The sequence below is a fragment of the Ochotona princeps genome, chromosome X (assembly GCF_030435755.1).
Source record: "Ochotona princeps isolate mOchPri1 chromosome X, mOchPri1.hap1, whole genome shotgun sequence".
Lineage (NCBI taxonomy): Eukaryota > Metazoa > Chordata > Mammalia > Lagomorpha > Ochotonidae > Ochotona > Ochotona princeps.
In genome coordinates, this window is record NC_080865.1 from 21,361,060 (window position 1) to 21,386,520 (window position 25,461).

The 25,461-nt window shown below is 35.8% G+C and overlaps 1 protein-coding gene across 5 annotated transcripts in view; it reads left to right on the forward strand.

The window, feature by feature from the left end:
- The window catches only part of DMD (dystrophin), a 1,951,117-nt gene that overhangs the window by 1,378,837 nt on the left and 546,819 nt on the right, over positions 1 to 25,461 (forward strand). For all 5 annotated transcript variants that reach the window (XM_058659083.1, XM_058659078.1, XM_058659079.1 and 2 more), the window contains one exon: positions 24,114 to 24,325. In XM_058659083.1, coding sequence (XP_058515066.1) covers positions 24,114 to 24,325 — 212 coding nt within the window. The remainder of the gene's footprint in view (positions 1 to 24,113; positions 24,326 to 25,461) is intronic.

Below are 25,461 nucleotides of genomic sequence, written 5' to 3' on the forward strand. Positions count from 1 at the left end.
ACTTTTCTGCATGCTTTCCCTCTGCTGTCTGCAGTCCTGTTCTACTCTGGTAGTGAGAAAAAGTGGCTTGTTAATGGGGGAGAAGACAGTAAGAAAAAGGAAGCCCAGCTTACCTTCCCCTCACAGTGCTGAGAGATCTGCCCACTTATCTCCTCTTCTGCTGGGGGAGAAATCTTGTGTGTGAGTTAAATTTGAAGTGACAGTTAATATATTATACTAGGCATTCTAATTTTACTGCCATACAATGACAACAGGACCTTGTATTACTCTAGCATGGTTAAAAAAGACGTGAAACTTGGACTTTACATCCAAGGACAGAGGAAATGCTACCCCTTGCACAAATTTAAAAGAACTAAGACAAATAAAATTGCTTCATACTTAAACATTGTAAGTCTTGATTATTTGTCTTAAAAGTTATATTTTGAAAACTCTATGTATTTTTCTTGGAAAGGGAGATTGACAGAGAGAAATCTATTTCATTCATTGGTTCACTGCAAGTGAAAGCTGAGGCAATCTGAAGCCAGAAGCCAGGAGCTTCCTCTAGATCTCCCACATGGGTGCAGTGTCACAAGGACCAACCTCAGCTGCTTTCTCAAGTCATAAGCAGGAAGCAGGATGTGAAGTGGAACAACCATGACACCAACTAGTGGTCATGGGATGCCAGCACTTGCAGGTAGGGAGTTAGCCTATTAAGTTACTGGCCAACCAAGTAGGTTATGTATTTTAGAGAGTAAGAATGGAAGGCAAAAGCATTAAGAGATTTACATCAGGATATATGTGAAGGTCACATGAGCAAATTTTTAGTGGAAGTAAAATATTGCAATCAGTTGCCATTAAAATAGATTTTTACGTGAATACATGAAAAATGTTTGTAATAACAAAATGAATAGTTGAAGTTAGGCGTTTTTGAAAGTGTGTTGTAGGATAGAGTCATGTGACTAGAATGTTATCTTGTGAGGGTTATGAGAGAAGGACTATAAAATAGGATGGTTATGATGATGGAAGAGCATCCTTGCTGCATGGCACAACTCCAGACGGTGACATTTCAGTTCTGTTTAGCTAGGGATGTTATACACATGGGATAATTCTAGTGCAGTAGGCTGACAGAGCTGCTCGAAAGTACATACCACTGCTCAGTTACAGTGAATTAATTCTTTATGCAGTCAAAATGTCATGATTGGGCCATGCAAACTTTGGTGGCAGGGTATAATTGTATTTTCTTTCCTGAACTATACTTCTAGATCCAGCTGTATGATTTTTTTTTCTAAAAAGAATTTTCCAGACAATTCCAATCACTAACACTCTCTCATCTATGAGGATTAACAATGTGTGTACATAGACACTAGCCATTTCATAATATTTTGTTTGTGTGTCATATGTCTTTTTAAAAATTCTTATTTTTTTTGATGATTTTTACATAGTTGATTAGAGTGATAAGGGTCAAGGGCTGCAGGAAGGTGGGTTAAATTATTCCCACATTCTCTTTTTTTCCTTCCTGTATCTGGGGGAAGGGGGAGATAATGAGAGAAGCCACACCTACCCTTTGAAACACCACTGCACCCTAGGTCCAGCCACCCGACACCACCCCAGGGTCCCCAATGTGGGGCATGCTCTGAGGGTCTTGCTCAAGAGGTTTTGATAGTTCAACAGTTCTGAATTACTGCTGATCTCGCCACTCCAAGCCTGGTGAAATCTCTCCAGAATCCACCTTAGAGTCTCCATTTTCCCACATATTCATTGCCAACACTTGGCTGGGGTAGTTGATCAATTTGCTCTGCCCTCCATCTTCTGTTGTGGTACCCGGTGTCCTCTTCAGGTTCCAATGGACTGCCATGTCCTCTGTGTGCACCTGGATATGCTGTCCACTGCTCCATCTAAGACACTGAGGAGGCCCAGCTCTGACACATGCACTCTCATGATCAGACCACGGAACCTGCAATTCTCTCCATGGTTAGGGTTCTGAGTCCAGCGGTTCAGTTGGGGGGATACTCAAAGAAACTTCATCTGAGGTGATTTCAGACCTGATTTCATAATATTCTACAAGACCATGTGTATTAACAGATTTTCACATGACATGATAGAAGTATGTACATTGCCCAATATGTATGTACACTTTACTGTCTTTACAAAAAAACACTCTGCAGATGAAAGAAATGGGTGTAGAAAAGTAAAATAAAATAGCTGACAAGTATTGCAATTAGTATCTGTAGTCAGGTCTGGCTAATGGCTAGGTATACATCCTTACCTATGCTATTTGTTTTCTTTTTTTATACTGAACTGTGTATGTGAGATAAGTTTTGCACTAAGTCTCTTTCCAGGGTCTTTCAAATTCTGAAATCACTTTTTTAAATGAGTGGTTTTTTTTTTTTAATGTGAAATCTGTTAGGCAGAAAAAAAGCAATTTGGCAATAAATTTCAACTACCCTGTGCCAAGTAATTATCAAAGGGCCTAATGCTTTGATACTTCGCAAGTGTGATCTTAAGATAATGGAGTGAGCTTTGCTTTGTGAACCTTTATGATGCTTTACATTGTGATATGTTTTATGGATTGGCTTCTTAAAAAAAGTAAAGCATTTTGGGAAAGTCTGCCAATTAGAAACCGGAGATTGGCTGAAGGCTTGCAGCAATTGAATGTTGAATACAGATGGTGCCAAATTGAGCGTTTCCATGGCAGCAGACTCTTCCTTAATAACTTTTAGATTGGAGGGGGAACATAAAAGAGGAAACCATCTTTTAGCAGATGTATACCACTATAAATGTTTTCAGATAGATTTGGGGAGCTAATTTATGCTTAACTAGTGATTGTCTGAAATGTATCTGAATGCTGGTAAATTTACCTGAAGAAACATTTTGCAAATAACACAAATAGAGTCTAGAAATCTTAGCATAAATGGGCACAGTTTAAGAAAACATTTCTAGGTATGCAGCATATCAACCTTGATTTTGTGTTGAGAATGACCTGGTCAAAAACTTTCTGATTTTTGATGCCTGTGAAAACAGAGATTTTAGATTATAGGTACAATAATAAAAAAAGTGGTACATATCTTAAGGATTTTGAATTGTTATTAATATAACAATTTTAATGTAACAACTTTGAGGAATTTACCAGGATTTTTATATGAGTGGAAAAAAAAAGATTGAAATTTCTGGAAGTTCTCCATAGATAGGTCATTTATAATGATCACATTGTTTGGCAATGTTATTGTTGATCTAATATCTGGTATTTACCTCCATATAGGAAACAGATTTTAGTAGTGTACCTAAAGATGATCAGTTTCTATTGATGCATGCTGCACAAATCCACAAATTCAAACAAATTGGAAAAACAACTAGGAAATTAAGCCAGTAATTTTTTAACACAAAATAAAGGTGCCAGGTAAATCAATAATGATAATTTTCTTGGGGTGTTCTGCTCAGTAAGGATGGTGCTAAAGACCAGATAAGTGCGAAGTTGATGGTGACCATAGAAGCGAAGTCTTAATAAAGAATAGGTTAATTAGGAGAAGGTAGATAAACTGCCTGTCTTTACCATTTTATATGACTTCTAAAATGGAAATAGAGAAATAGATCATTCTCAGATCCAAAGTCATGTGCATTGCCTGGCAGTCTTTTTCAATTCCATGCAACAGGTCCAATTATACACAGCCTCCTTCTCTAATCTGTTATCGAGTAGTATCATACTCAGGTGTGTTAAATTAGTATGCAAATGAATGAACATTTTATGCTCATCATAGTATTACCCCTTACTCCAACGATTGATTGGGGTGACTTCATCTCCAATCCAAAACAGCTCTTCGCACAAATATTTCCAGCTCTGGTGCCAATTTCTGGACACCTGACCCACCACTCTAAGGATGTATGGCGTACTAGCAATGTAAGAAGGCCTTGGGAATTCACAATTTTAATTACCCAGATCATCTGAGGCTAATCAAAATTAGTTCTACAAATAGCTAGCACTGTCTACTACTCATTTTTTCTAGTTTCAAGTTTATAAGAAAGCTCCTTCTGTTCTTTCTAACTTAATAGAATTTTAGGGCTTACAGCCTGTAACTTGAAAACATAAAGCCACATTTAAAGAGATCCAGAAGTAAAGACAGAGCAAAGTGTGTAGACACTGAAATATACTCTCACACACACCTAAAAAGTATACATAGAAATAAAAAGTGTTTATAACTGTAAAGAAATACTCTTTAATTTCATAAAGTGTATATTTAAAGGTGGGGGCAGAAACATTATAAAGGCAAGATGAATATTAGGTGATAGACTGCAAAACTAGACTCGGAAGAAGGAAAGAAACATTTACCAAGGTGTTATTTGTAAAATGATACAAAAATTAAGGGAGTCAGTCACATGGATGTCAAAGTAACAGCTTTACAGAGTGAACAGTAAGTACTAAAGAACTGAGAGACAGGAACATATCTGAAAATACACTGAATTCCTCATGGAGGTTTGTGAGGATTGAATGATGTTTATACTGGTAAAGAAATGATCTTGAAGTAGATTTTTAAATTATGTATTTGGAAGGAAGCTAAGGGTAAAGAGAGAAAGCACATTCCTATCTGTTGGTTCATCCCACAAATGCTCACAATAATGAGAGCTGGGCCAGGACAAAGCTGAGACATGGAAACTCAATCCAGGTCTATCAGATAGATGGGAGTTATCCAACTGTTTGAACCCTCACCTGCTGTCTCCTAGCGTGTACACTAGTGAAAAGCTGGAATTGGGAGCAGAGCTGGGAGTCAAACCTGAGAACTCTGATATGAGATTTAAGTGCCCCAGATGCTGTTCTTAACCTTCATGCCAAATGCCTGCCACTAACAAGACAGTTTGAAAGTGTGAAGAGCGTGCTGTGAATTGAAAATAAGATACATGTTAGTGATGAAGACTTTCCAAAGGAAAATTCATTATTTCCTCTCCTAGTCTCCCTCCCACCACCCCGCCACACACACACACACACACACACACACACACACACACACACGTACATGAATCCACACACACTCAGATCTGTAGTAGCAACCAATCCCTGACTCAAGTAAGCAACGGACAAAGCTTATATGCCCTTTCATTCTTTGACTTTTCTCTAGACTAATTTACAAATGGTAATCATGTGTCAGGACATGTATTATCAACCTATAAACAATGCAGCATAAAGCTTCAAAGGGAAAATTAATGGGAAAATCATAGATGCAATTTCATTGAGGACAGATTTCTTATCTCTTAATCCCAAACCATTTGCACTGTGTAATCATTCCTGGTTATAACTTCCTTCAGAATTGCAAAGGCAAGAAATGTAACTTGGAGCCAGGCATTCCGGAGTTCATGACCTGGAAAATCTCCTCAAAAGAGACTGAGAGAGTAAGAGTAAGAGAGAATAAAAACAAAACAGGTGAGGAGGGAAAAAGGCAAAATGACATTGTTTGAGCACAGATTGAAGCCAAGAAAGGAATTTGGTCACTTTAAATACCTATCTTTTATTTAAATTTGTAATTTTGTTATTTATCTTATGAAAATGAAAAAGAATTCAAAGCATAAATGGCAATAATAATGCTATAAATATATTTAAGTTTTAGATGAAGTTTGTTATTGATTGGCTTATACCTACCACTGAGTATTACATTTCTTGCAAGTAACTTCAAATAGCATTTTATAGCACCGGGAATTGTTACAATTTTGATGCTATGGAAAAAGGCAAGATGCAGAATTGTTTGTGCCAGATAACCATAATTTTGTCAAAACAGATTCATTAAGACAAATTAGAACTAAAAATAAATGCATCAATGTGTTTAATAGCTACAACTAGTAGATTCTAGGTGATTTTTTTTTCATTTATACCCATCTGAGTTCTCTAAATTCCATACCAGTAAAATGTATCACTGTTATATTCAGAAAATATATTGAAATATATTACACTAGAGCACTGCTTAACAACCTTTATATCATCATCACCTGATAAGAATTTTAAATATTTTTCTCATCAATCTCATGAAATATTAATGTTGCAAGTATGCTGTCTATATGTTTATGTATTGTGACTCTGTGAAGGCTCACAGTCATTGTGTTCCCTAGAAATGCCCTAGATAAAGATACTAGCATTCGATGCTAATGGGAAGAAAAGGTGAAGAGAAGATGGAAATTGCAGGTGTTGCTACTATACAATTTTTCTTTTAAGGATTTAAAACAATTGTGAAATAAAATGTTTTTTAAAAACCCCAAAAATGTTCTCAGGAAAAAGTCTTGCCCTTTGGGTTATATGTCCCAGTAGATAATGGATTATGTGCTCTATTTAGATTACATACACTCTTGCTATCCAGATGCTTCAAAAGCAATGGGTAAACATACCTGTCTAATATTATTCCAGTTTTTTCAATCATCTGAAATATAAGTGTGCATTTTTAGGAAAACAACTAGTGATGGGGCACCTTTCTGTATTTTAAGTCATGATGGATTTACCTATTTGCTTCTATTGCTATCAATGTATACATTTGAATGTGATTAGACCAAGTGTCGTGAAATATGATTTACCTTGCTTATTGGCCTTTATGTTGCTTTCATGAGCTTTACTTTTGTGTCTTTCCTTTTAATCACTGTTTATTCCCTTGGTTCTTGTTTGACTCAGAATCAAGGAAGATTAAGGCTTACCGTTCTGACTGTAGTTCCATTGTGGTTATTAAAATGTGAACTAAAACCTTGCAAACACATGGTATCTTGAAGGTAATCTTCTCAATTCATACAGAAAAAGGACTCTCAGAACTACAGGGTCATTGCTGGAGCTTAAAAAAAAAACTATCCTTGTCTTATTGTAGCTTGGTTTTCACAACACAGAAGTTCTGATTTTTCAGGTTAAAAAAAAAGAAATAGAATGAGTGTATGAACTATTCAGCACAGCAGGCTATAAACCAATTAAGATGATGATGTTCTGAATGAAGATTTCATAAACCTCTCACATTAGCTATTTCAGCTTTTTTTTGATGTTCAAAGTGAATAGAATAATGAAGAGGCTATTTAGAAAGGTTTTGACCATGGGGGGAATATCTTTCATTAGGTTTCAAATAACAGCTAGCCTATTAAGCAGCAAGAGACAGAGATTTAGTAGAGAAAAAAATGAGAAGATGAAAAAATTAAGTGATGAAATGAAGAGTTAATTAATACCATTGAAACTGGCAGCATGGCAGGTTCCCATCAGATACCTTTTGTGGCAGAAAACAACTATACTAATTTTGTTTTGAATGTCTTGCTGTTGCCAGTTTTGAGAAAATGTAGCAGACTTTGTTTGCAAAAAATAACTAAGGGCAAAATAGTTACCTAAACTATACCTCAATGGAAAGAATCCCTATAGAAATTTGCAACTCATACATTAGGGTGTTTACTTCCTAATGCTTCATAGCACAGCTTTTCCTAGTCTTGAGGCACAATGTACTTACAAGTCCAAAGAATGGCATGGCAGCATGCTTATTGTTGGAGACAATACTAGTTCTGCTTATGGTGACTTACACAAAGATAAGTTGACTGCACACTGGAACTTCCATTGTTGCTGGCTATATTCAGTAAGTGCTTTCAAGTGGAATATGAAATATTAAAAAATCAAATGCTGATATTAAGGAGAATGTTGATAAAAATAATATGAAATAGAGGAGGTGCATGCTTCTGTTGGAAATGGTAGAAGACAGGAAAGAAGGCAGAATTGGCGGAAAAGAAAATATTAGGTATTTCATAATCATTCCAAGTATAAATTTGAGGTAATTGGACACAAATCCTTTTTTCTGACCCTGCTGGCTAATGAATAGAATGTTTTAGTTCATTAATTTTTAAACATTTTTCATTTTTAATATGTTTTTGTATTATAAATTAATTACAAGCATATTACATCTTAGTCTTTGGCTAAAATAGTGCACAGTACCTGTTCTTACCACTTTGTCTCAGGACAATATATTCAGTGTGTTTAGAAGCTTCCTGCATGTCCCATCCAGCAGGACAGTCAACGGGGGTTGCAACCAACCTAGGAGAGAATGACTGGACAAGAGACATGAAGAATGGACAGCAAGACAGTAGGTCTGATCAAGCTGTCACTTTATTATTTTCGATTGAGGCTTTTTATATTCGTCAGTAACTAAGGCTCTGAGAGGGAAGGAGAAACTGGGACGCAGGCCATGGTCTCAAGACTGATTGTTCTTGATCAGCCACCATATCAACAATAGTAACCAACATATCAACAATAGTGTAGGTAACCAGTAACAATATGTTGACAGGTACAGCGTAAATCACATTCTGAAACAGTTGCTAGAAACAATTGAAACTAAGCATGTGATTAGTTTCATAACCTCTTTCCCAAGCATCTAGCCAACCAGGGGTTTTCCACTGGCCCATAGGTCTATATTCAAAATGGCTTCAGTGTGGCTATCGTACATGGCTCCTGACAGCTACATTCATTCCAGGAAAAAAACCTGGCATTGCATTATATCCAAGAATGATGTACAGAAAAAAAAGTATTTTTTCAATAGGAAATTTTCTCTTGTGCTGTGCTAGCTCCTGATAATTTTGTCTAGCTTTTCTACTTCTTCCAAGCCTTTGATCCTAAAATGGTATAGTTAATGCTCTTCAAGTCTCCTGTCTGCTATTTTTAAGTGCCAGAGTAAGATCAGCAAACTTCCATCACATTATTTTTAATTTTTTATGTATTTAATTTTATTGTTTTGAAAGAGACAGAGGAGGTGGTTCATCCTCTGATTCATTTTGCAGATACCCACAGCAGACAGGGCTGGGCCAGATCAAAGCCAGGATCCTGGGACTCAATCTGTATCACTCATGGAAGAAACCCGAGTGCTTGTGTCATTTCTTACTGCCTCCCAGGAAGTACATTACCAGAAAATGAGTCAGAACAGACCCAGTCTCTCCTGTATGTGATACAGGGATAACAAGCTATATCATAACCACTGTGCCAAAGGACAGCAGGTATCAAGATCTTGAGATCTACTCACTTGCACTATGCTCTAACCACCTCACATAAGAGTCAAGGAATATTCAAGAAGTACATTAGTCTAAGAACTGCCTCTGCTGCTTCATTTTCAGATGAATGTAAAGAAACTTGAACCTTTGCTAAGTTTCTCATTTCACTTTCCTACACATATTCTCCCTCTTCCCAGATCATTCCCAAGACTTTCTTTTTGACCCTTATACTCACAGCTTCAGATGTTCATAACTATAGGAATGAGAATTCTCAAACTGACACTGAGTTCTAGCCTGTTTTATGTATTCTGTATGGCACTCTATGTTACTTTTCTGTTTGGGGATAATTAGCCTTATATTCAACATGACGTTGCAAATCCATTTTGATTTCTAATGCCAATCTTCTTCCTCATTCTGTGTTAGAGATGGCATCTGCTTCCTCTCTGGATTGTTTGCAAAAAACTCAGAAGTCAAGACAAAACAGTGATGAAAGATGTCACACAAGGTTTTCAACAAACAGGCCATAAGCAAAAACTTTTCTTACTTGACAAAGATCCTATAGTCTGGGACATAGTACCTAAGCATATTTTGTATGATATAGTACTCAATTAGTTACCCCCCCATACCTTTTCTGTGGTAGTACAAAATATGTACTTTTTGTATATAGTACAAAAGATAGATGTAGTAGTCAACTACCCACACACCTTTATGGCAGGCAGGGGGGCTGTGAAAGGGAGAACTACAACAGAATCAGGACTCCTTAGATGATTTTGTGAAATCAGAATATGTTTATAACCCCACTCATTTCCATGAAAGCATTCATAAAAAGCATATACCAGGCTAGGCGTAATAGCAGATATAAGAGGTTGGGCAAAGTCCTTTACATTTTATATTATTATCTTTTTAAGTTATTATTATTTTATTATTAGTTTTATTATTATCATTTGTTATTATTATTATCTTAGTTTTTCTGTCTAATATCCACCACAAGACTGTGCCTGAATTCGTCTCCTAATGGCTTACTGTCCTTCTGTATCTTTTATTGGCTTCCTCTCCATTCCAGTATCCAATGAACAACATGACTAATCTTTTCAACCATGGTAAGATGCAGTCACTCCCTTGCCTTAAACCTTTCAGTGGGTTCCCATTGTTTGTAGACTGAATACCATGAACCTTACCTTAAACCACAAGACCAGTAGGTACTTTGTAAGTCCCCTCTTTTAGCTTTCATTTTAATTAACGGTGCATTTGAATAGTGAACTCTAACTTCAGGGCATAGATTCCAGATACGTGTGAATATTGGACTGGGTGACTTATAGAATAATCTTTAAACACCTTTAGTTGCCTACACATTCTATTTGAATGTCAATTATATACTACACAAGAAAAAGTTTGTTAGGGAATAGAAAAGTAAATGAACAAAAACAAAATCCGATCAAAACCATTTATAAAAACTTAGAAAAATATCCTTACTTGAGGCAAAATTCTGGCAATGCTTGTATTTTCCTTGTGATAAGGTTAAAAAGCAAAAGTTTTACATATTTGCGAATGGATCTTTGTTTTGGTACAAATAGTATAGGCACAATATTATTCTGTATCTCATTTTAAGCAAAATAACAGTAATACCTCATATTTACTGAGTTCTTTGCTGTTTACAAGTTACTTTTCACAGATTACCTCATTTAAATTCTCTTTTTTTAACTATGGGAATTCTGTTTCTGAAGAATTTCCTTTTAAAATTGAAGCAATTACACTACTGTCTTTTGTATTTCTCAGCCATACGTTTCACCAAGCCATTGTCTCCTGGATTTATCTTCTCTGCATGTATAGTTAGGATTTACCAAGGGTAAATGAAAATACTGGGAGCCATGGACAGGATTTTGCTTACTATAAATGCAAGCATTTTACTTTATAAGCCACTGTACCATTTTAGGAGTTGCTATTCTAATTTTCAAGCTTTCTTTACATATTTTGTGTTAAATTATTTTGTCAATTGAATCGGAATCATTTGCAAGAGGAAAAAATTAATTTTGTCTCCCTTCTATTTGACATCGTTTACAGTAACATTCATGAGGTGCTGAAATTTAAATAATCAAAAAATATCTCAAAATGGGACCTCAGAATAGTAACTCATGTCTTTTCCTCTAATCTGTTTTTTAGCGTTTCACCCAATACTTAAATCTAAAATATATTTGTGATCATGATCCTGCATTCGTCTGAATAACTGAACACATATTAATGGAAGCACAGTTGATTCATCTTTACTTGTGGTTAATCCTATGTTGTATGTACCTTCTGGAGGAGTAACTGAAGAGATCAATTGAATCAATCACTCATCAATTCATTCCCTTTTCCCTCTTGGTAAAGAAATCCTATTTTTCACCAAGCCATCAAAATATTTGAGCATGTACTTTATTTTTCTAGAATGAGCTGAACATATGTGCTTGTTTTGTTTGTGTGTCACATGTTTGTGATCATTTTCGATTTTACAGTTATGCTCCATATTTATTTTTATTGGAAAGGCAGATTTATAGAGGAGAGACAGAGAGAAAGATCTCCATATGCCGTTTCACTCCCGAAGCGACCTCAATGGCTGGAGTTGAGCTGATTCAAAGCCAGGAGCCAGGAACTTCTGGGTCTTTCATTTGGGTGAGGGTCCCAAGGCTTTGGGCCATGTGTGACTGCTTTCCCAGGCCACAAGCATGGAGCTGGATGGAAAGTGGAGCAGGCAGGACACAAGTCGGTGCTCATATGGGATTCTAGTGCATGGAAGGCAAGGATTTTAGCTACTAGGCTACTGTGCTGGGCCCCCAATTCTTGTTTATGTTTTAAAATAGTTTGTCCTTTGTATATATTTCTTTCTACTCTCAAATGTGTTAAACTTATGTTGGACTGTGAGTGTAAAAGCACATTCCATCTCCTCAACATCTCCTCAACAGGAAGCACAAATGGTAAAAAGTACAGTTGGGTATTCAGAGGTGAGGGAAGAACAGAGATACAGACTGTGTAAGGAACTCATCAAGTGGAGAAGAGAGCACATTGAGTAGCGCACAGGGAAATATCCAGAGGTACAAATGAGTAGCAGTCATGCATTTTTGGCAGATGATGCATGGTGAAAAGGGGGAGAGAGGGCAGAGAGGAAACAATTTTGCTGGGAGCAATAGCATCGTCCACACAAACTACTTCAGTGTGGACATAAAGCTGGAGTGCAGTTGAAGGCAGGAATCTAGAAAAGTAGACAAGGGCCACATTCAAAAGGGACAAGTAGAGCGTTTTCCCTTTTTTCTGAAACCACTAAAAGGTGGTTCATCCTCTTTCTCTCTCCCTCCCTCCCTCCCCCCACCCTCCCTCCCCAGTGACTTTGACAGATTCAGATTTTTGCATAGCTATTCATTAAGCTTTAAGGCTTCAGATTTTTCTCTGAACAAGTAATCTCCCTGCCCCTATTTATAATTCCTCACCATTTATATTGGGTGTCTTTTTGAGTAAAATATTTTCTGTTTCTGTTTCTATAACTTCTGTTTAGTATATTTCAAGTTTTCAAAATTGCAGAGAATTTTTTAAAGTTGAGTATGATATTAGTGTCTCATGAACTAATTGTGCTATGCTTATTGTAAGCAAACATTTTATTTGACATTCTATTTTGAAAACTTCAAATGCACAGAGTTGTACAGTGGATGCCCATGACTTCACCATCTTTATTGTCTTATTTCATCCCCTTATCTGCCCACAAATCCTTGTTATTTTGACATCAGTTCCCTTTATCCCATGCATATTATAAGGCAGAGCTTAGCATTCATTTGCATTTCTTTTGTTTGCTTGTGGCAAATTTTGTATAGAGTGAAACATACCAATCTTATGTGTATTAGTGAGTTTTGATAACTAGGTTTAATTGTTTGGCATGCCTCTATCCTGATAAAGAAAATATTATTACCAACTCAAAAAGGAGAGATTGTTATTTTAGGTTGGCTTGTATTTATGTTCCAAACTTTACAGCATGACTGTGTATATAATCATAAACTTAACAAGCAGAAACATACCATAAGTACATCTATTATTTGGCCTTTGGTGTGCTGTTTGTGCATCTCAGCACTGGGCTGACTGAATTCTTCACAATAACCTTGTAAGGTAAGTCTCCAACTCTAACAAATGCATCAAGGAACATGCATTTCACAGTGTTAGAGCTGGAAGGAACCCTAGGAATCATTCAATCAACCTCCCTTTGCTTTATGATTCAGGAATTAAGAAGCCTAGAGAAGTCAAATGGTGATATAGTAGTACATGATTGCCTATATTTACCGCTAAAAATGAGAGTGAGCTATGAGCTCAATACTCTGCTCAGCACCTTCTGTCCATTACTTTACCTTTATAGGTTATTTATTTTCTTTGCATTATAGAATAAACTGAGTGAGAAAATAGCATTAAATTATCTTCTCTGTGGTCCAAACTAACTTTAAATATTTAAAAATGCTTTTATTGTAGTCATTTAGTCCTGACATGTTTTCCATGAATTGAAATTAAACATTCGGCTGAGTCTACATTTTACCATAGGATTTAGAGAAGGAGCATATATTCAAATAAATTATAGTGGCTTCAATACCCTCATGTTCCAGTAATTCACTTTTTTATTTCTGGTCTGGTAAGTTGTAGATATTGTATCCTAGGCTTGCATAACAACAGTCCTCCTCTGCTGGTCCTAATTGGAACACATGAGCATTCACACAGGCTACATGCTTACTGTAGGTATTGCTTTCTCATAGCACACTGCAGTAGACTTGTTTCTGCAGAGCTTAAGTGTACATATCTCGTCCATATTTAAGTGTCATGTGGAAGTGAAAAAAAATATATCTTAATATTCTCCATAATTTGGGCTATTATTTTGACTTCCTTTAATTCCTCATAATGTCTTTGAATACAGAATGTTGGAAGATGCTCACATGACTCAGTATAATTATATGCTAATTTTGGAGAGGGTACAATAATGGTGGTTTGTTGCTGTTGTTGTTCCCTTCTTGACCATGTCTACCATTTTATTGACTGTTTTATTCTCAAGGAACTGTCTGCAGTGATCCCCACATTTTTCTCGAGTAGTGAAAAAAATCTTAGCAAGTAGTGCAAAACTCATTATCTTTAATGTACTTGGGATAATTTCTCCTTACATTTTCCCACAATCAAATACAGCTGTCACTCTTCAAGCATTCAGAGAACCTCAAATGATCTACTACAATTTAACGCTTCCAAGTTAATATTTCCTACCAGGAACTCTTGTCTGCTCTCTGATAGCATTGAGATCCACAATAAGTACATCATAGAAGATTATGAATGCTTAGTGAGAACTGTAATTTATTGTTTAATCTTCTCTATACAGAATCAATAATATCTTGCTTTAGTATGATTCTTAATGCTTTTATTCATTCTTGAATTTTACCTTCACAAAATTCTGTAGTTGTACAGTTTATCATTATCTTAGTATTGCAATGGAGGAAACTGAAGCTGTTGAAAATCAGCTTTTCCAAATTAAATTAACCATTTCATCACAGGACTGCTAGTTAAGGTTGCTAGTACCTGATCACAGTAATTTCTAATTTGCAGACTCTACCTTCACTTTACAAATCACAACGGAGTTCTTTGTTGTTCAGGGGCAATATGTATTCAAAGAGGCAGCCACTATTTTAAAGTAACATTTCTTCCTAAGAGAGATGTTGTGGGAATTTATGTCAGTCAAGAATTATGTCGATAATCAAACATAGCCAGTTTAAAAACTTGAAGTAAAAGATTGGTTAGTATTCAATCAACAGAACTGTTTGTTTCTCTGCAGTATCGTGGTTCTTGACATGACTGCTGAGTTTCCAATTTGATACTTGAGATCCATAAATCAGGACACATGCTGGGTCCCAGTCTGTCATCCTAAGTCTTAGCAATGGTTATTTATTTCATTTCATTATCCATCATCTACTTACTGCACAAGCAAGTTGAGTAGCTTTCCACAACAGAGCTTTGTGAAAAGATATGTGTACATTTGAGTAGCTGTTCAATTACAAACATGCACAGATTGTCTGGGTTTATGTGCATATATTTTATTATTATGTTATGCTTGTATGTCAGCCAAAGCTGGTATAAATGTAAATCTAACAGTATGGGTCTTAGTGACCAAGTACATTGCCATAGTATATCTTTGGTCTATCAGTATGTTGGATGAAGTGTCGAAGTATGGTGAGATTTTGTAGTTTGAATTGTTGCCCAATTATAGACAATTGTAGTCTATATGATATCAAAGTATCACATGGATCCAGTTCCATGAAGACAGATTCATTTTGATGTTATTCAAATCTTGTTTTTTTCATTCCTTGGCAAAATGGGATGTAGTTAAAACATCTGAATTCTTATGTGTTTTATTCAGCAGGACCTACTTTTGAAATTGCTGTATCAATCAATTGTATCACTTCATTTCTTTTATTCAATGGATGAATAGCTGCTTGATTATTCTTGGTGCGCTAATTTCTCTCAGCCTAGTCCAGTTAACTTTCCAATAGATTTTTCTAAAAATATTCTTTACCATATGAATGTAAGGTCTAAGTTCTATTGTGTATATCTCTTATTATTCATCAAAGCCAAAATGATGCATATTATACAGGTTACATCACTTTTGAAAAAGATCAGTTCTCCAAAGTTAGATATAAAATACAGTTTACAAGTTAATCATCTTAAGTTGTTATTGAAGTACAATAGTCATAATGCAAGCTATGCATCATAACTGCCCAGCTCAATGAATTTTTGCAAACTGAATGTAACTGTGTAAACTATAACCAAATCAAAAAACAGTATTGCTATCATTTTAAATGCTCCCTTTGTACCTCTTGAAACAGTTACTCATTTACATTCTACAATGGTAAATACTATCTTGCCTTCTAAAGTCTTCTATTCCTTCCTCCTGTTCTATATTATGTAAATGAAATCTAATAATAACTACCTGATTTTTAACCTTCATATTGTTGATGACATTCATCTGTATGATTGTAAGTAGTTGTACATTTTCATTCTTGTTGCTGGATTATAATCTGTTGATACCACAATGTACTTGACCATTTTAGAGCTCATAGAATTTGGGTAGTCTCCAGTTTGGGACAGTTGTAATTAATCTATTAACAACAGTGTGTTGTATGTATCTTTTTGAAAAATATATGCATTTTGTTGGATACATATCTGAGAGTGGAATTAGGAGTCAAATCATATTTTAAATATGCTTGACAGGCTATTTGGAGAAATCTTAGGATGAATTCTTTTATAAAGGAAAAAATTGCTTCATGATTTCTGCTCTACAGAATTTTTTTGCATGTGCTTGGTTATTTAACTAGGAGACAAACACTTCTGCTGACTGTCTTGTTAGCATTAATTGTACTTATATTAATAGCAAATAATAGTTTATTGTTATCCTGTGAATTTTAATGTGTTTGAAAATTTGAAAATATCCAGAGTTAATATGTGGAGGGAATTTGCTGTTAGGTAGTCAGTAGTCTGATGAAAAAGACGCATCAGCTGTTTCTATCCTACTGTTATTTTGAGAATGTTAGGGAAATTGTAGATTGGCTTTGGATCACAGGACTCTTTCTCCCATACCTCTCACCTTATGGGCTCAATATCACAAAAGAATATTATATTACTTGACATGATATTGAAGGGTTTTAGATAAAACAAGTATAGAATTGATGCTAAGCCATTGAATCAGAAGCAGAGCAAGATCAGACTATAGGATTTGTTTGTTTGGAATATAGATCAGGAACAGAAAATTGAGAGGAAAATAAAGATAATAATGCAGTAAAACAAGAACAAAGACTCAAGATGCTGGGCAAGTGTTAAGAACTGACATTTTCATATCATTATAAAGATAAAGCATGGATAACTGAACAGTCTACAAGTGTAATTCATTTAAGAAACAGTTTTTTCAAGTATACTAAGTACAATGCACTAGGATTTGCAGTAAGAGAATTTTAAACAAATTAAATATCATGTTATGCTAGAGTCCCCCAAAAGCTGATCTTGAAATATTGATTGAGAGTTGCCAAAGGGGAGCAGGATAGGGAGACAGGGAAAGGAATGTAGTCAATAATTGTGCCTGTTATTGAGCAGGTTATTGACTATGTGCATCTGAGTTTTAACCCTGATGAAAGAACTCAGCAAGATAATGCAAAAAATGTCTCATGGTTTGCATTCACAAAGGTAAGGGCAACAAATTAGGGTAATTCTCTTCCAATTAATACATCACTAGTCTCACACTATTCCTGGTGCATTGACTCCACAGCACTTCTGACTAATTCAGTGGGCAAAAGAAAGCCCCTGGCCTTATACTACAGTACTAGAATACTAGTATTAGAATGCTAAGTGTCACGGGCATGTACATAATGCACTTATAACCTCTTCCACAGATTCTATGCTTGTCTTTGAGGTACCCATTGTCTAGAGTGGAGGCTAGATATATAAAAATGTCAACTATAGTAATGCATAGTAAAAGATTAGCAGACTTACAGAAATATAGAAGTAAGAGAAAATGACTACACATAGGAGAGCAGGGGAAGCCTTTATATGTAGAATGATATCTGAGTGTATAGTTAGGTATTTGGGTATAAAATAGGGAAAGGAATAAGAAACGTCATAAGACATCCAGGCAGAGGACCTCTGTATATCAATGCCTTAGATAATTGGTTCCTAAAAATCTTTCTTTTGTAGAAGCAATGATATGGTAGGAGAAATATATTCCTATCCACAAGGTTCACAGACTTATCTAAATGCTGTGAGAATTTTGGTAAACTTTGATTCTCTACTATTTGGAAGTTTTCATATTGGAACAATTGCAAGGGTATAGAAACATCAAGTTCACTTATCCAGATAAACTTGAAAAAGCTGTTGTAAGCAGGAGCAAAATCCTCTTCTAAACATTTCTGTTTGAAATATATTCTCATTTGCAATTTCTCTGATTCTTACACAGTTTCTGAGACCTGCATTTCTATCTACAGAATTGGTCTCCTTTTACCCATTAGAACATTTTATGTTATAGTAATGAAAAATTCAATTCAAAGGAGCTTAAACTAGCTCAAAGGGGAGTACATTGATCATTGTTATAAAAACAGTGGAGGCTTTATCCAGGGATTAAATGGTACAACCAGATTTTAGATTTCCTTTTCCATTTCATGACTTTGTTCCCCAAAATTTGTTCCTTGTAATTCACTTTCATTACCCCAAAAGTAGAGAGGAATGGATTTCCTTCTTTAATACTGCAACAAACAAACAAATAAACAAAAAGCTCAAATTATTTCCTTTACTCTAATTGGCACTGCTTAAGACAAAAGTCCATGCTTGAATCAGCTGCAATAGCCAAGGTGATAAGTTAAAACCAATCAAGTACATCCATCAAAAAAAAAGTCTCAAATGGAGTCATACAAATGAGAATATAAAAGGTGGAATGCCTGGACAAAGCAGTTAGTGAATGTCCAGTTTGCCTACCTTTTCCGGTCCTCTATTCCACCTGGCATGACCTTTACCTTTTTTTGATCATGTCTCCTGTGAAACCATGTTATAAGGCTTATGTTTTCCATAGTTTAATTAAAAAATGGATTTATACCTCTCCCCCATCTTCCTCCTTAGAAAGTCATAATGAGAGGTATTTTTTGTTTGTTCATTTTAAAAGATTTATTTATTTTTGTGGGAAAGGCAGATTTACAGAGAGAAGGAGAAACAAAGAGGAAGATCTTCCATCTGCTGGCTCACTCCCCAAGTGACCATAATGTCAGGAACTGAACTGATCCAAAGCCAGGAGCCAGGAGCTTCTCCAGGGTCTCCCACATGGGTGCAGGGTCCCAAGCTTTAAGCCATCTTCAGCTGCTTTCCCAGGCCACAAGCAGGGAGCTAGATGGAAAGTGGAGCAACTGGGATATGAACTAGTGCTCATATGGGATCCCGGCACATGCAAGGCAAGGATTTAACTACTGAGCCACCCTGTATTTGTTTTTTTCATAAAGATTCATCTGTCAGTCTCCTACCATAAGATTTTTGCAACTCTATTACAATCATTTTTGTATGATGTTCAGGGAATTCCATGCTGCAGAAGTAAATGCATTTCTAGGATATTCTAGGAGATCAGACCCTCTGAGTCCAAGTTCTATCTCCGTCAATTACTGACTGAATGACCCTAGGCCAATTATTTAAGACATTCTTTAGTTCCTCATCTGTTAATTGAAGATGAAAACAATAACATTTCTAAACAGTAATCCTTACCTCTTAAAATAAGTAGAAAATCACATAAACTAATATTCTCACTATCAGTTGTACATCTAAAGGAAATGGGATAAGTACGTAGGAGAGAAATCTGCACTCTGTTGTGGCAGTATGCACATAGAGCCAAAAAATGGTCATCTTTGTGTTCATCCGTTGGTGAATGGATAAGAATGTAATGTATATGCATAGTGGGATTCTATTTGCCCATGAAAAGTGAAATACTGTCATTTCAGACTCATGGGTGCAACTGAAGGACAATATGTTAAGTGAAATAAGCCAGGCATAGAAAGACAACTATTATAATTGCACTCATATACGTAATCTAAAAAGTAGATGGCCTAAAAGTAGACAGTAGACATCATCCTCAGATGATGGAGATGGAAAGTACAGGTTGTACAGGGATTAGTAAAATTAACAAAATTTACAGATGGATGTAAGAAATTTTAATGGTCTGTTGATTAGTAGGATGATGAAAATCAATGAATTGTAAGTTTAAAAATATTTAGAAAAAATTTTTCACTATAAAGAATACATAAGCATTTGAAAGAATGGATTACTATGATGTATCAACTGTCCTGATTTGATCGCTACACGAAGTACACGTGTATTGAAATTTCACAATGTAGCCCATACATTTGCACTTTTACTATGTCAATTAAAATGGGATTATCTTTTTGATTAACTGAATTGATATATGTAACAAGACAGTGCTTTCAGAGTAGATATTCAAATAAATGTTACTTGTAATGATTTTTATCACTAGTAAAATCTGGTAGCATTTAAAGTGTTAACCACTGTTGTGCTTTTGAAAAGCTTTCTTTTCCATATTTTATGAGGGTATACTTTTTTCTTCTTCCTAGAATTATATGATGACCCTTTGAAAATACAGAACACATCTACCCTGTTGAAATGAACTGTAGAGTTTATAAGAGATATATTGACATAAATCCAAACAGCTTGCTATGCTTATAAAAAAATCACTGGGCATTCTATAAAATTTCTAGCATAATAACATGTCTCTAATGAAGGCTAATTAACGGGAAGGAAACTTGGAATTAGAATAATTGTAAGGAAAATCAGTTTTATTTTTTCAAATACATGTAATGTGTAAAAGTAGCTAAGAAAAAAAGTTGCCAATAGGTATACAAAAGTATCTTACTATGTTAAGTTAGAAAAACATTCGTAATTTGAACATCAGTTGTTTCTATGACTAGTGGGGAAATATTTTAGGAAAGTTGAATGAATTTTTATTTTATCATAAGTAGCTCTCTTAGATTTTACAGTATTAACTTCATAAAACAAAAGTGAGTTTGAAGACCAATAAAGAACTGTCTAGCCTCACCTGTTATCCTTGATGCACTAAGCAGTGGACCAAGAAAACCACATAAGAAGCACGATTAAACGTGCACTAACATTAGAGACTCTGATACTTAAACAAAAGTTTAAGTTTACGTTGAGTGATTTTTTTCTGTGCTCATGAAAAAAAAACTCAAAAAAAATGATAAGGAAAAGTGTTGTGTATAAAGATTGCCATTGGCTCAGTTGTAGCTATTTGGGAATTGACATTTTTATGTCATGTCACAGTGATAGTGATTGTAGAGGATCTATGCTGTCCTGCTGCTCCATTGACTTTCCTCAAGTGCTTCTGTAACTCAAATCTATGTGGAGGCATCAGGGTAAATTAAGAAGATCTTTGCTTGAATCAGGAAACAAGTGGGATAGCTTTACAGTTCTTCCATGACCATTCTTGGTTTCACTGGTAGGCTCACCTGTGCCATTGTAGTGTCCCATGCTCTTGACTTTATGCTTGGTGCTTGGTTTCAGCACACGTGTGTGTGTGTGTGTGTGTGTGTGTGTGTGTGTGTGTGGTAGCAACTTAAACAGGGATGATGTCTTCACCATGCAGTTACTGCAGGTTGTGTAGCATTTTCTGAAGGGGTTTCTCACTATAATTCCCTCTTTCCAGTCACTTCTCTTGAATCAAAAATGTATCAGGAAAAAGAAACTGTTTTCTGCCAAGGGCTATTGAATATTTATAACATCATTTATGATCCATACAAAATTATCAGCTTAAAAATGCACCTGCTACAGACTGAATTTCAACTGCTTTTTGTGGTTGCCTTGACAAGACCAGGTCAATTGATTTCATAGGCCTTGTGCAGCCTGTAAGCGACATGTTCCCCATAGTTGTAGCTGTACTCTGCAAACACTTTGTATTATCTGTGGTGGTTTCTTATATCCTGCATCGTGTGTGTGTGTGTGTGTGTAATTTGTTTCATTGCAGCTACATTTCTCAGCTTATCCAGGTCACATCACAAAAGAACACATTTGTTGAGACAAGGTAGCCCAGAAAACAGTTGAGAGACATTGAAGATTTTAAATGTGGGAGTGTGCTGATCAGATATATCTTAGTTACTGATCTATACTGAGAAAATTCACATTTAAAACAGATGTGGAACCAGAGGACTACACAGAGTCTGTTGTAGCCATGAAGGCAAATAGAGCATTTTACAGTGGCAATACAAAAACAGAAATTTGTAACTAGTTATATATGCTGCAGAGTGAGACTTTGGGTCAGTTTTTATAAAGTCTGTCCAGTTGAATGCTGAAGAGATAAAGCAGTAGTAGTTGTATTATTTGTTTTCTCCTGTTGTGGGCATTTGGAGAGTGGGCATTTGGTGAGAGTTGTTTCTATTTCCCTGTCCCACTTCCTCCCCGTCTCCCTCTCTCTTTCTGCCTTTCAAATAAACACTTTTAACTTTTTTAGAAGAACTAATGTGGTCCTGCTTATTTTCACATTTTAAAATGAAGCCTTTCAAAACAGAAACGGAATCTGCAGGGCATCTCCATCTTAGACTCAACAGTGATCCCAAAAATAGTCTTAATATAAGCCAGGGCTGCAGCTTGTGCTCAGCGTGAGATTTTAGTTATTTTTAAAAGAACTTCTCTGAGTATTTATCCACCCTTGAATTCACTCAGAAGAATGCCCTAGGAAAAGGTTCAGAGAGGAAATTACTTATTGAGGAGTTAAGGGAAGACTCAGTAGGAGAGAGGCATAGTGAAGCAGTAAAATCAAAGCAACCACTGCAGTTTATCCCACTTGGGAAACTCTGGAACCTTGTAGAACACATGCATCAAGGCTAAGCATGGATACACAGCTGATTAAGCCACTTCTAGGAATGCCCGCGTAATGTTTGGTGATTAAGTGCTGACTGCTCTGTTTCCAAACCAGCTTCCTGCTAATGCATCCTAGGAAGCAGCTGGTGATAGCTAAAGTACTCATGCCCCTTCGACCACTCTATCCGGATAGTGTCCCAGGCTCCTGGCTTCTGCCTGACTCTGCCCTGACTTTTGCATATAAGGAGTGAACCAGCAGATGAAAGATCTCTAACTCTATCACTCTGCTTTGCAAGTTGATGAAAGAACAAAAAGCTATGAAAAAACATGCAGCTGAACTATCTCTCCAAGCATTAAAAAAATCTAGGTTATTCATATTCCAGTTCTAATCACCATTGACTGCTTACAGGATGTTCCTAGGGGTGGAAAAGAATCATCAAGCCCCTGATATATCTAGTTTTCCACATAGATGGCAAGCAAATTCTTGTGGCAACACAAAGTCTTTAGGCAAGGAAATACCCATCCTGTTAATGGACATCTGGTTGGTGAACAGTTAAGGGGTGAAACATAAGGGTAAAAGGATTGGATATTCTACTTACTATATTACATTCATTTTTTGTCCATTGTCTAAATAGTCAGGGCTGGGCCAGGCTGAAGCCGGGAGGAAACAGCTCTACCGTAACCTCCCATTTGGGTAGCAGAAACGTAAGTACTTGAGCCATCATCTGTTGCATTCTAGGGTGGACATTATCCTGAATCTGGATAGACTGGATATAAAGTTGGGATTCTAAATGAACATTCTACTAGATGATGCTTCGTCCTCAAATGCATTTTATTTTTTGCATCATTTTATTATTATCATTTTATAATATAGTTTCATAAGCCCTGGGATTTCCCTTACCCTTTCCCCTAATCACCCCACCCAACTGAGTTCTCTCGTGGCATTTCAACAGCATAGTTCCTCATAAATATTCATAAGTCCATCATTTTGGGCATCCCATTGTCATGACACATCTAACAGTTTCACTGGGAGTCCATCCTCGATCTAGAATTAGCGATGCACACTGCACCATATCCTCACATCTGGACATGACAGTCTCTACTACACAGTCACTATAAATCTCCCCAAGTGAAAAACCACAAAACAAAATCAACAACAGGAAGAAAAGCAGAAATTTACAATGCCATGAAGTTAAAAAACATGCCACTGGATATGATAGTCTCCATTACACAATTACTATACATCCCCTTAAATGAAAAGACACAGAAGAAAATCAACAACAGGGAGAAAAAATAGAAACTTACAATGTCATGAAGTTAAATAACATGCTACTGAATGATTAATGTGTCACTGAAGAAATGAAAAAGGAAATCAAGAACCTTTTTGAAGAAAATGATGCTTCTGTATGGATCTATGAGTCATGGAAGAATGACATTTTAATAGCTGTGCCAAATGCCTGTAACATCTTTTAACAAATGATTCCTATTTGGTTCTAGTGATTAAGTGTAGAATTAAAATGTCGCATGTATATTCTGTATATATTATGTTACCTTATATATTCTGATATTCTAGATCATGTTTAGGAAGGTAGCTTAACAGAAACTTGTTTGCCATCTGAAAAAATTAAGGAACCTATAGTTCTTCATCCCAAACATAACACCTATAAACACAATGAACCATAATTTTTAAACATGTGATATGAATGTGAGGCAGTGCGTGCATTTCAAATGTCTTCCTCAAACTAACATATATTGTATATTTGTTTTTCCTTTTATCACAGTTGAAAGAATTCAGAATCAGTGGGACGAAGTACAGGAACACCTTCAAAACCGGAGGCAGCAGTTGAGTGAGATGTTGAAGGATTCAATGCAATGGTTAGAAGCCAAAGAAGAAGCTGAGCAGGTCTTAGGACAAGCCAGAGCCAAGCTTGAGTCATGGAAGGAGGGTCCTTATACAATGGATGCGGTTCAAAAGAAAATCACAGAAACCAAGGTTAGTATCATAGATCTCTATCATTATTTTCTATGATACAGTTTTGTAGGTGGAGTGATTCTTTTATCCCCCTTCCTTACCTCCCTCCCACTTTTCCCCTCCTGCCATTTTCCCCTGTATTATCACAGAACTATACTCCTTTAGTAACACAAGTATAACATTTTGCTATTTAAGTATGTCATGGCATTGTAAGCATAGACAAAAGTAGAGAAATTGGTATCATACTTTCAAGAAATATTTAACAGTTTTTATTGGGGGTCCTCGTTGTATTTGGGATAGACAACTACTGCAACATATGTCACTTCCAAGTATGCTAGTCTCCATTATACAGTTCATCTATGAGAACATATGTATTTAATTGTTTATCTTTGTATTTATTTGTTTTGTATTATGCATGAAGTTTGCCTTATAGCAGAGAGAACAAATGATATTTGTCCTTTTGGGACTGGCTTATATCACTGAGTCATATATATCTGTTTAAAATATGCTGGTTATACTGAAATAGGTAATTATACTACATTAAAATAGTTTAATAAATTAAAACTCAATGAGTTTAATTTAAGTGAAATTAAAAGAATTATATTGAGCCTGATATGAACAACAAGCTTTTATATCAGAGATTAGAAGAAGTGATTGCTAACAACATTAAACTAACTTTAATAATCTGCATATACTGAATAAATTTTTAGATTGCACCCTCTTTTAAGATCAAAATTGTTGTAAATACATTGTAATTTACAATCAGTCAATTAGCATAATTTTTCTAAGAAATACAACAGGTCTTCTCTTGCTTACCTTGTCTGAAGACATTTCATGGAGAAAAGAGGGCCTGGGTATAAGAATCAGTCAGGGCTAAGTTATATTATCATTTTTTCTTCCAATTCTCTATTCTCTAGCCAAACTAATTCTGCCCTTTCTCTTTTGGTTTCTCTTTCCCCTAAAACTTCAAAAATTACCTGTCTAATCAATAGTCTAGAACGCCTCAGAATGAAAGAAAAACAGGAAGGAAATAAAATGTGCTCAGTGACTATGCTAATTAAGTAGAATGAGTGGTGTTTCAAATGCATTGAAATCCTTTCCAACTGGATTTTTGTGATTTAATTTTGAAAACCGTAAGTTCTTAGCTAGAGGTATAC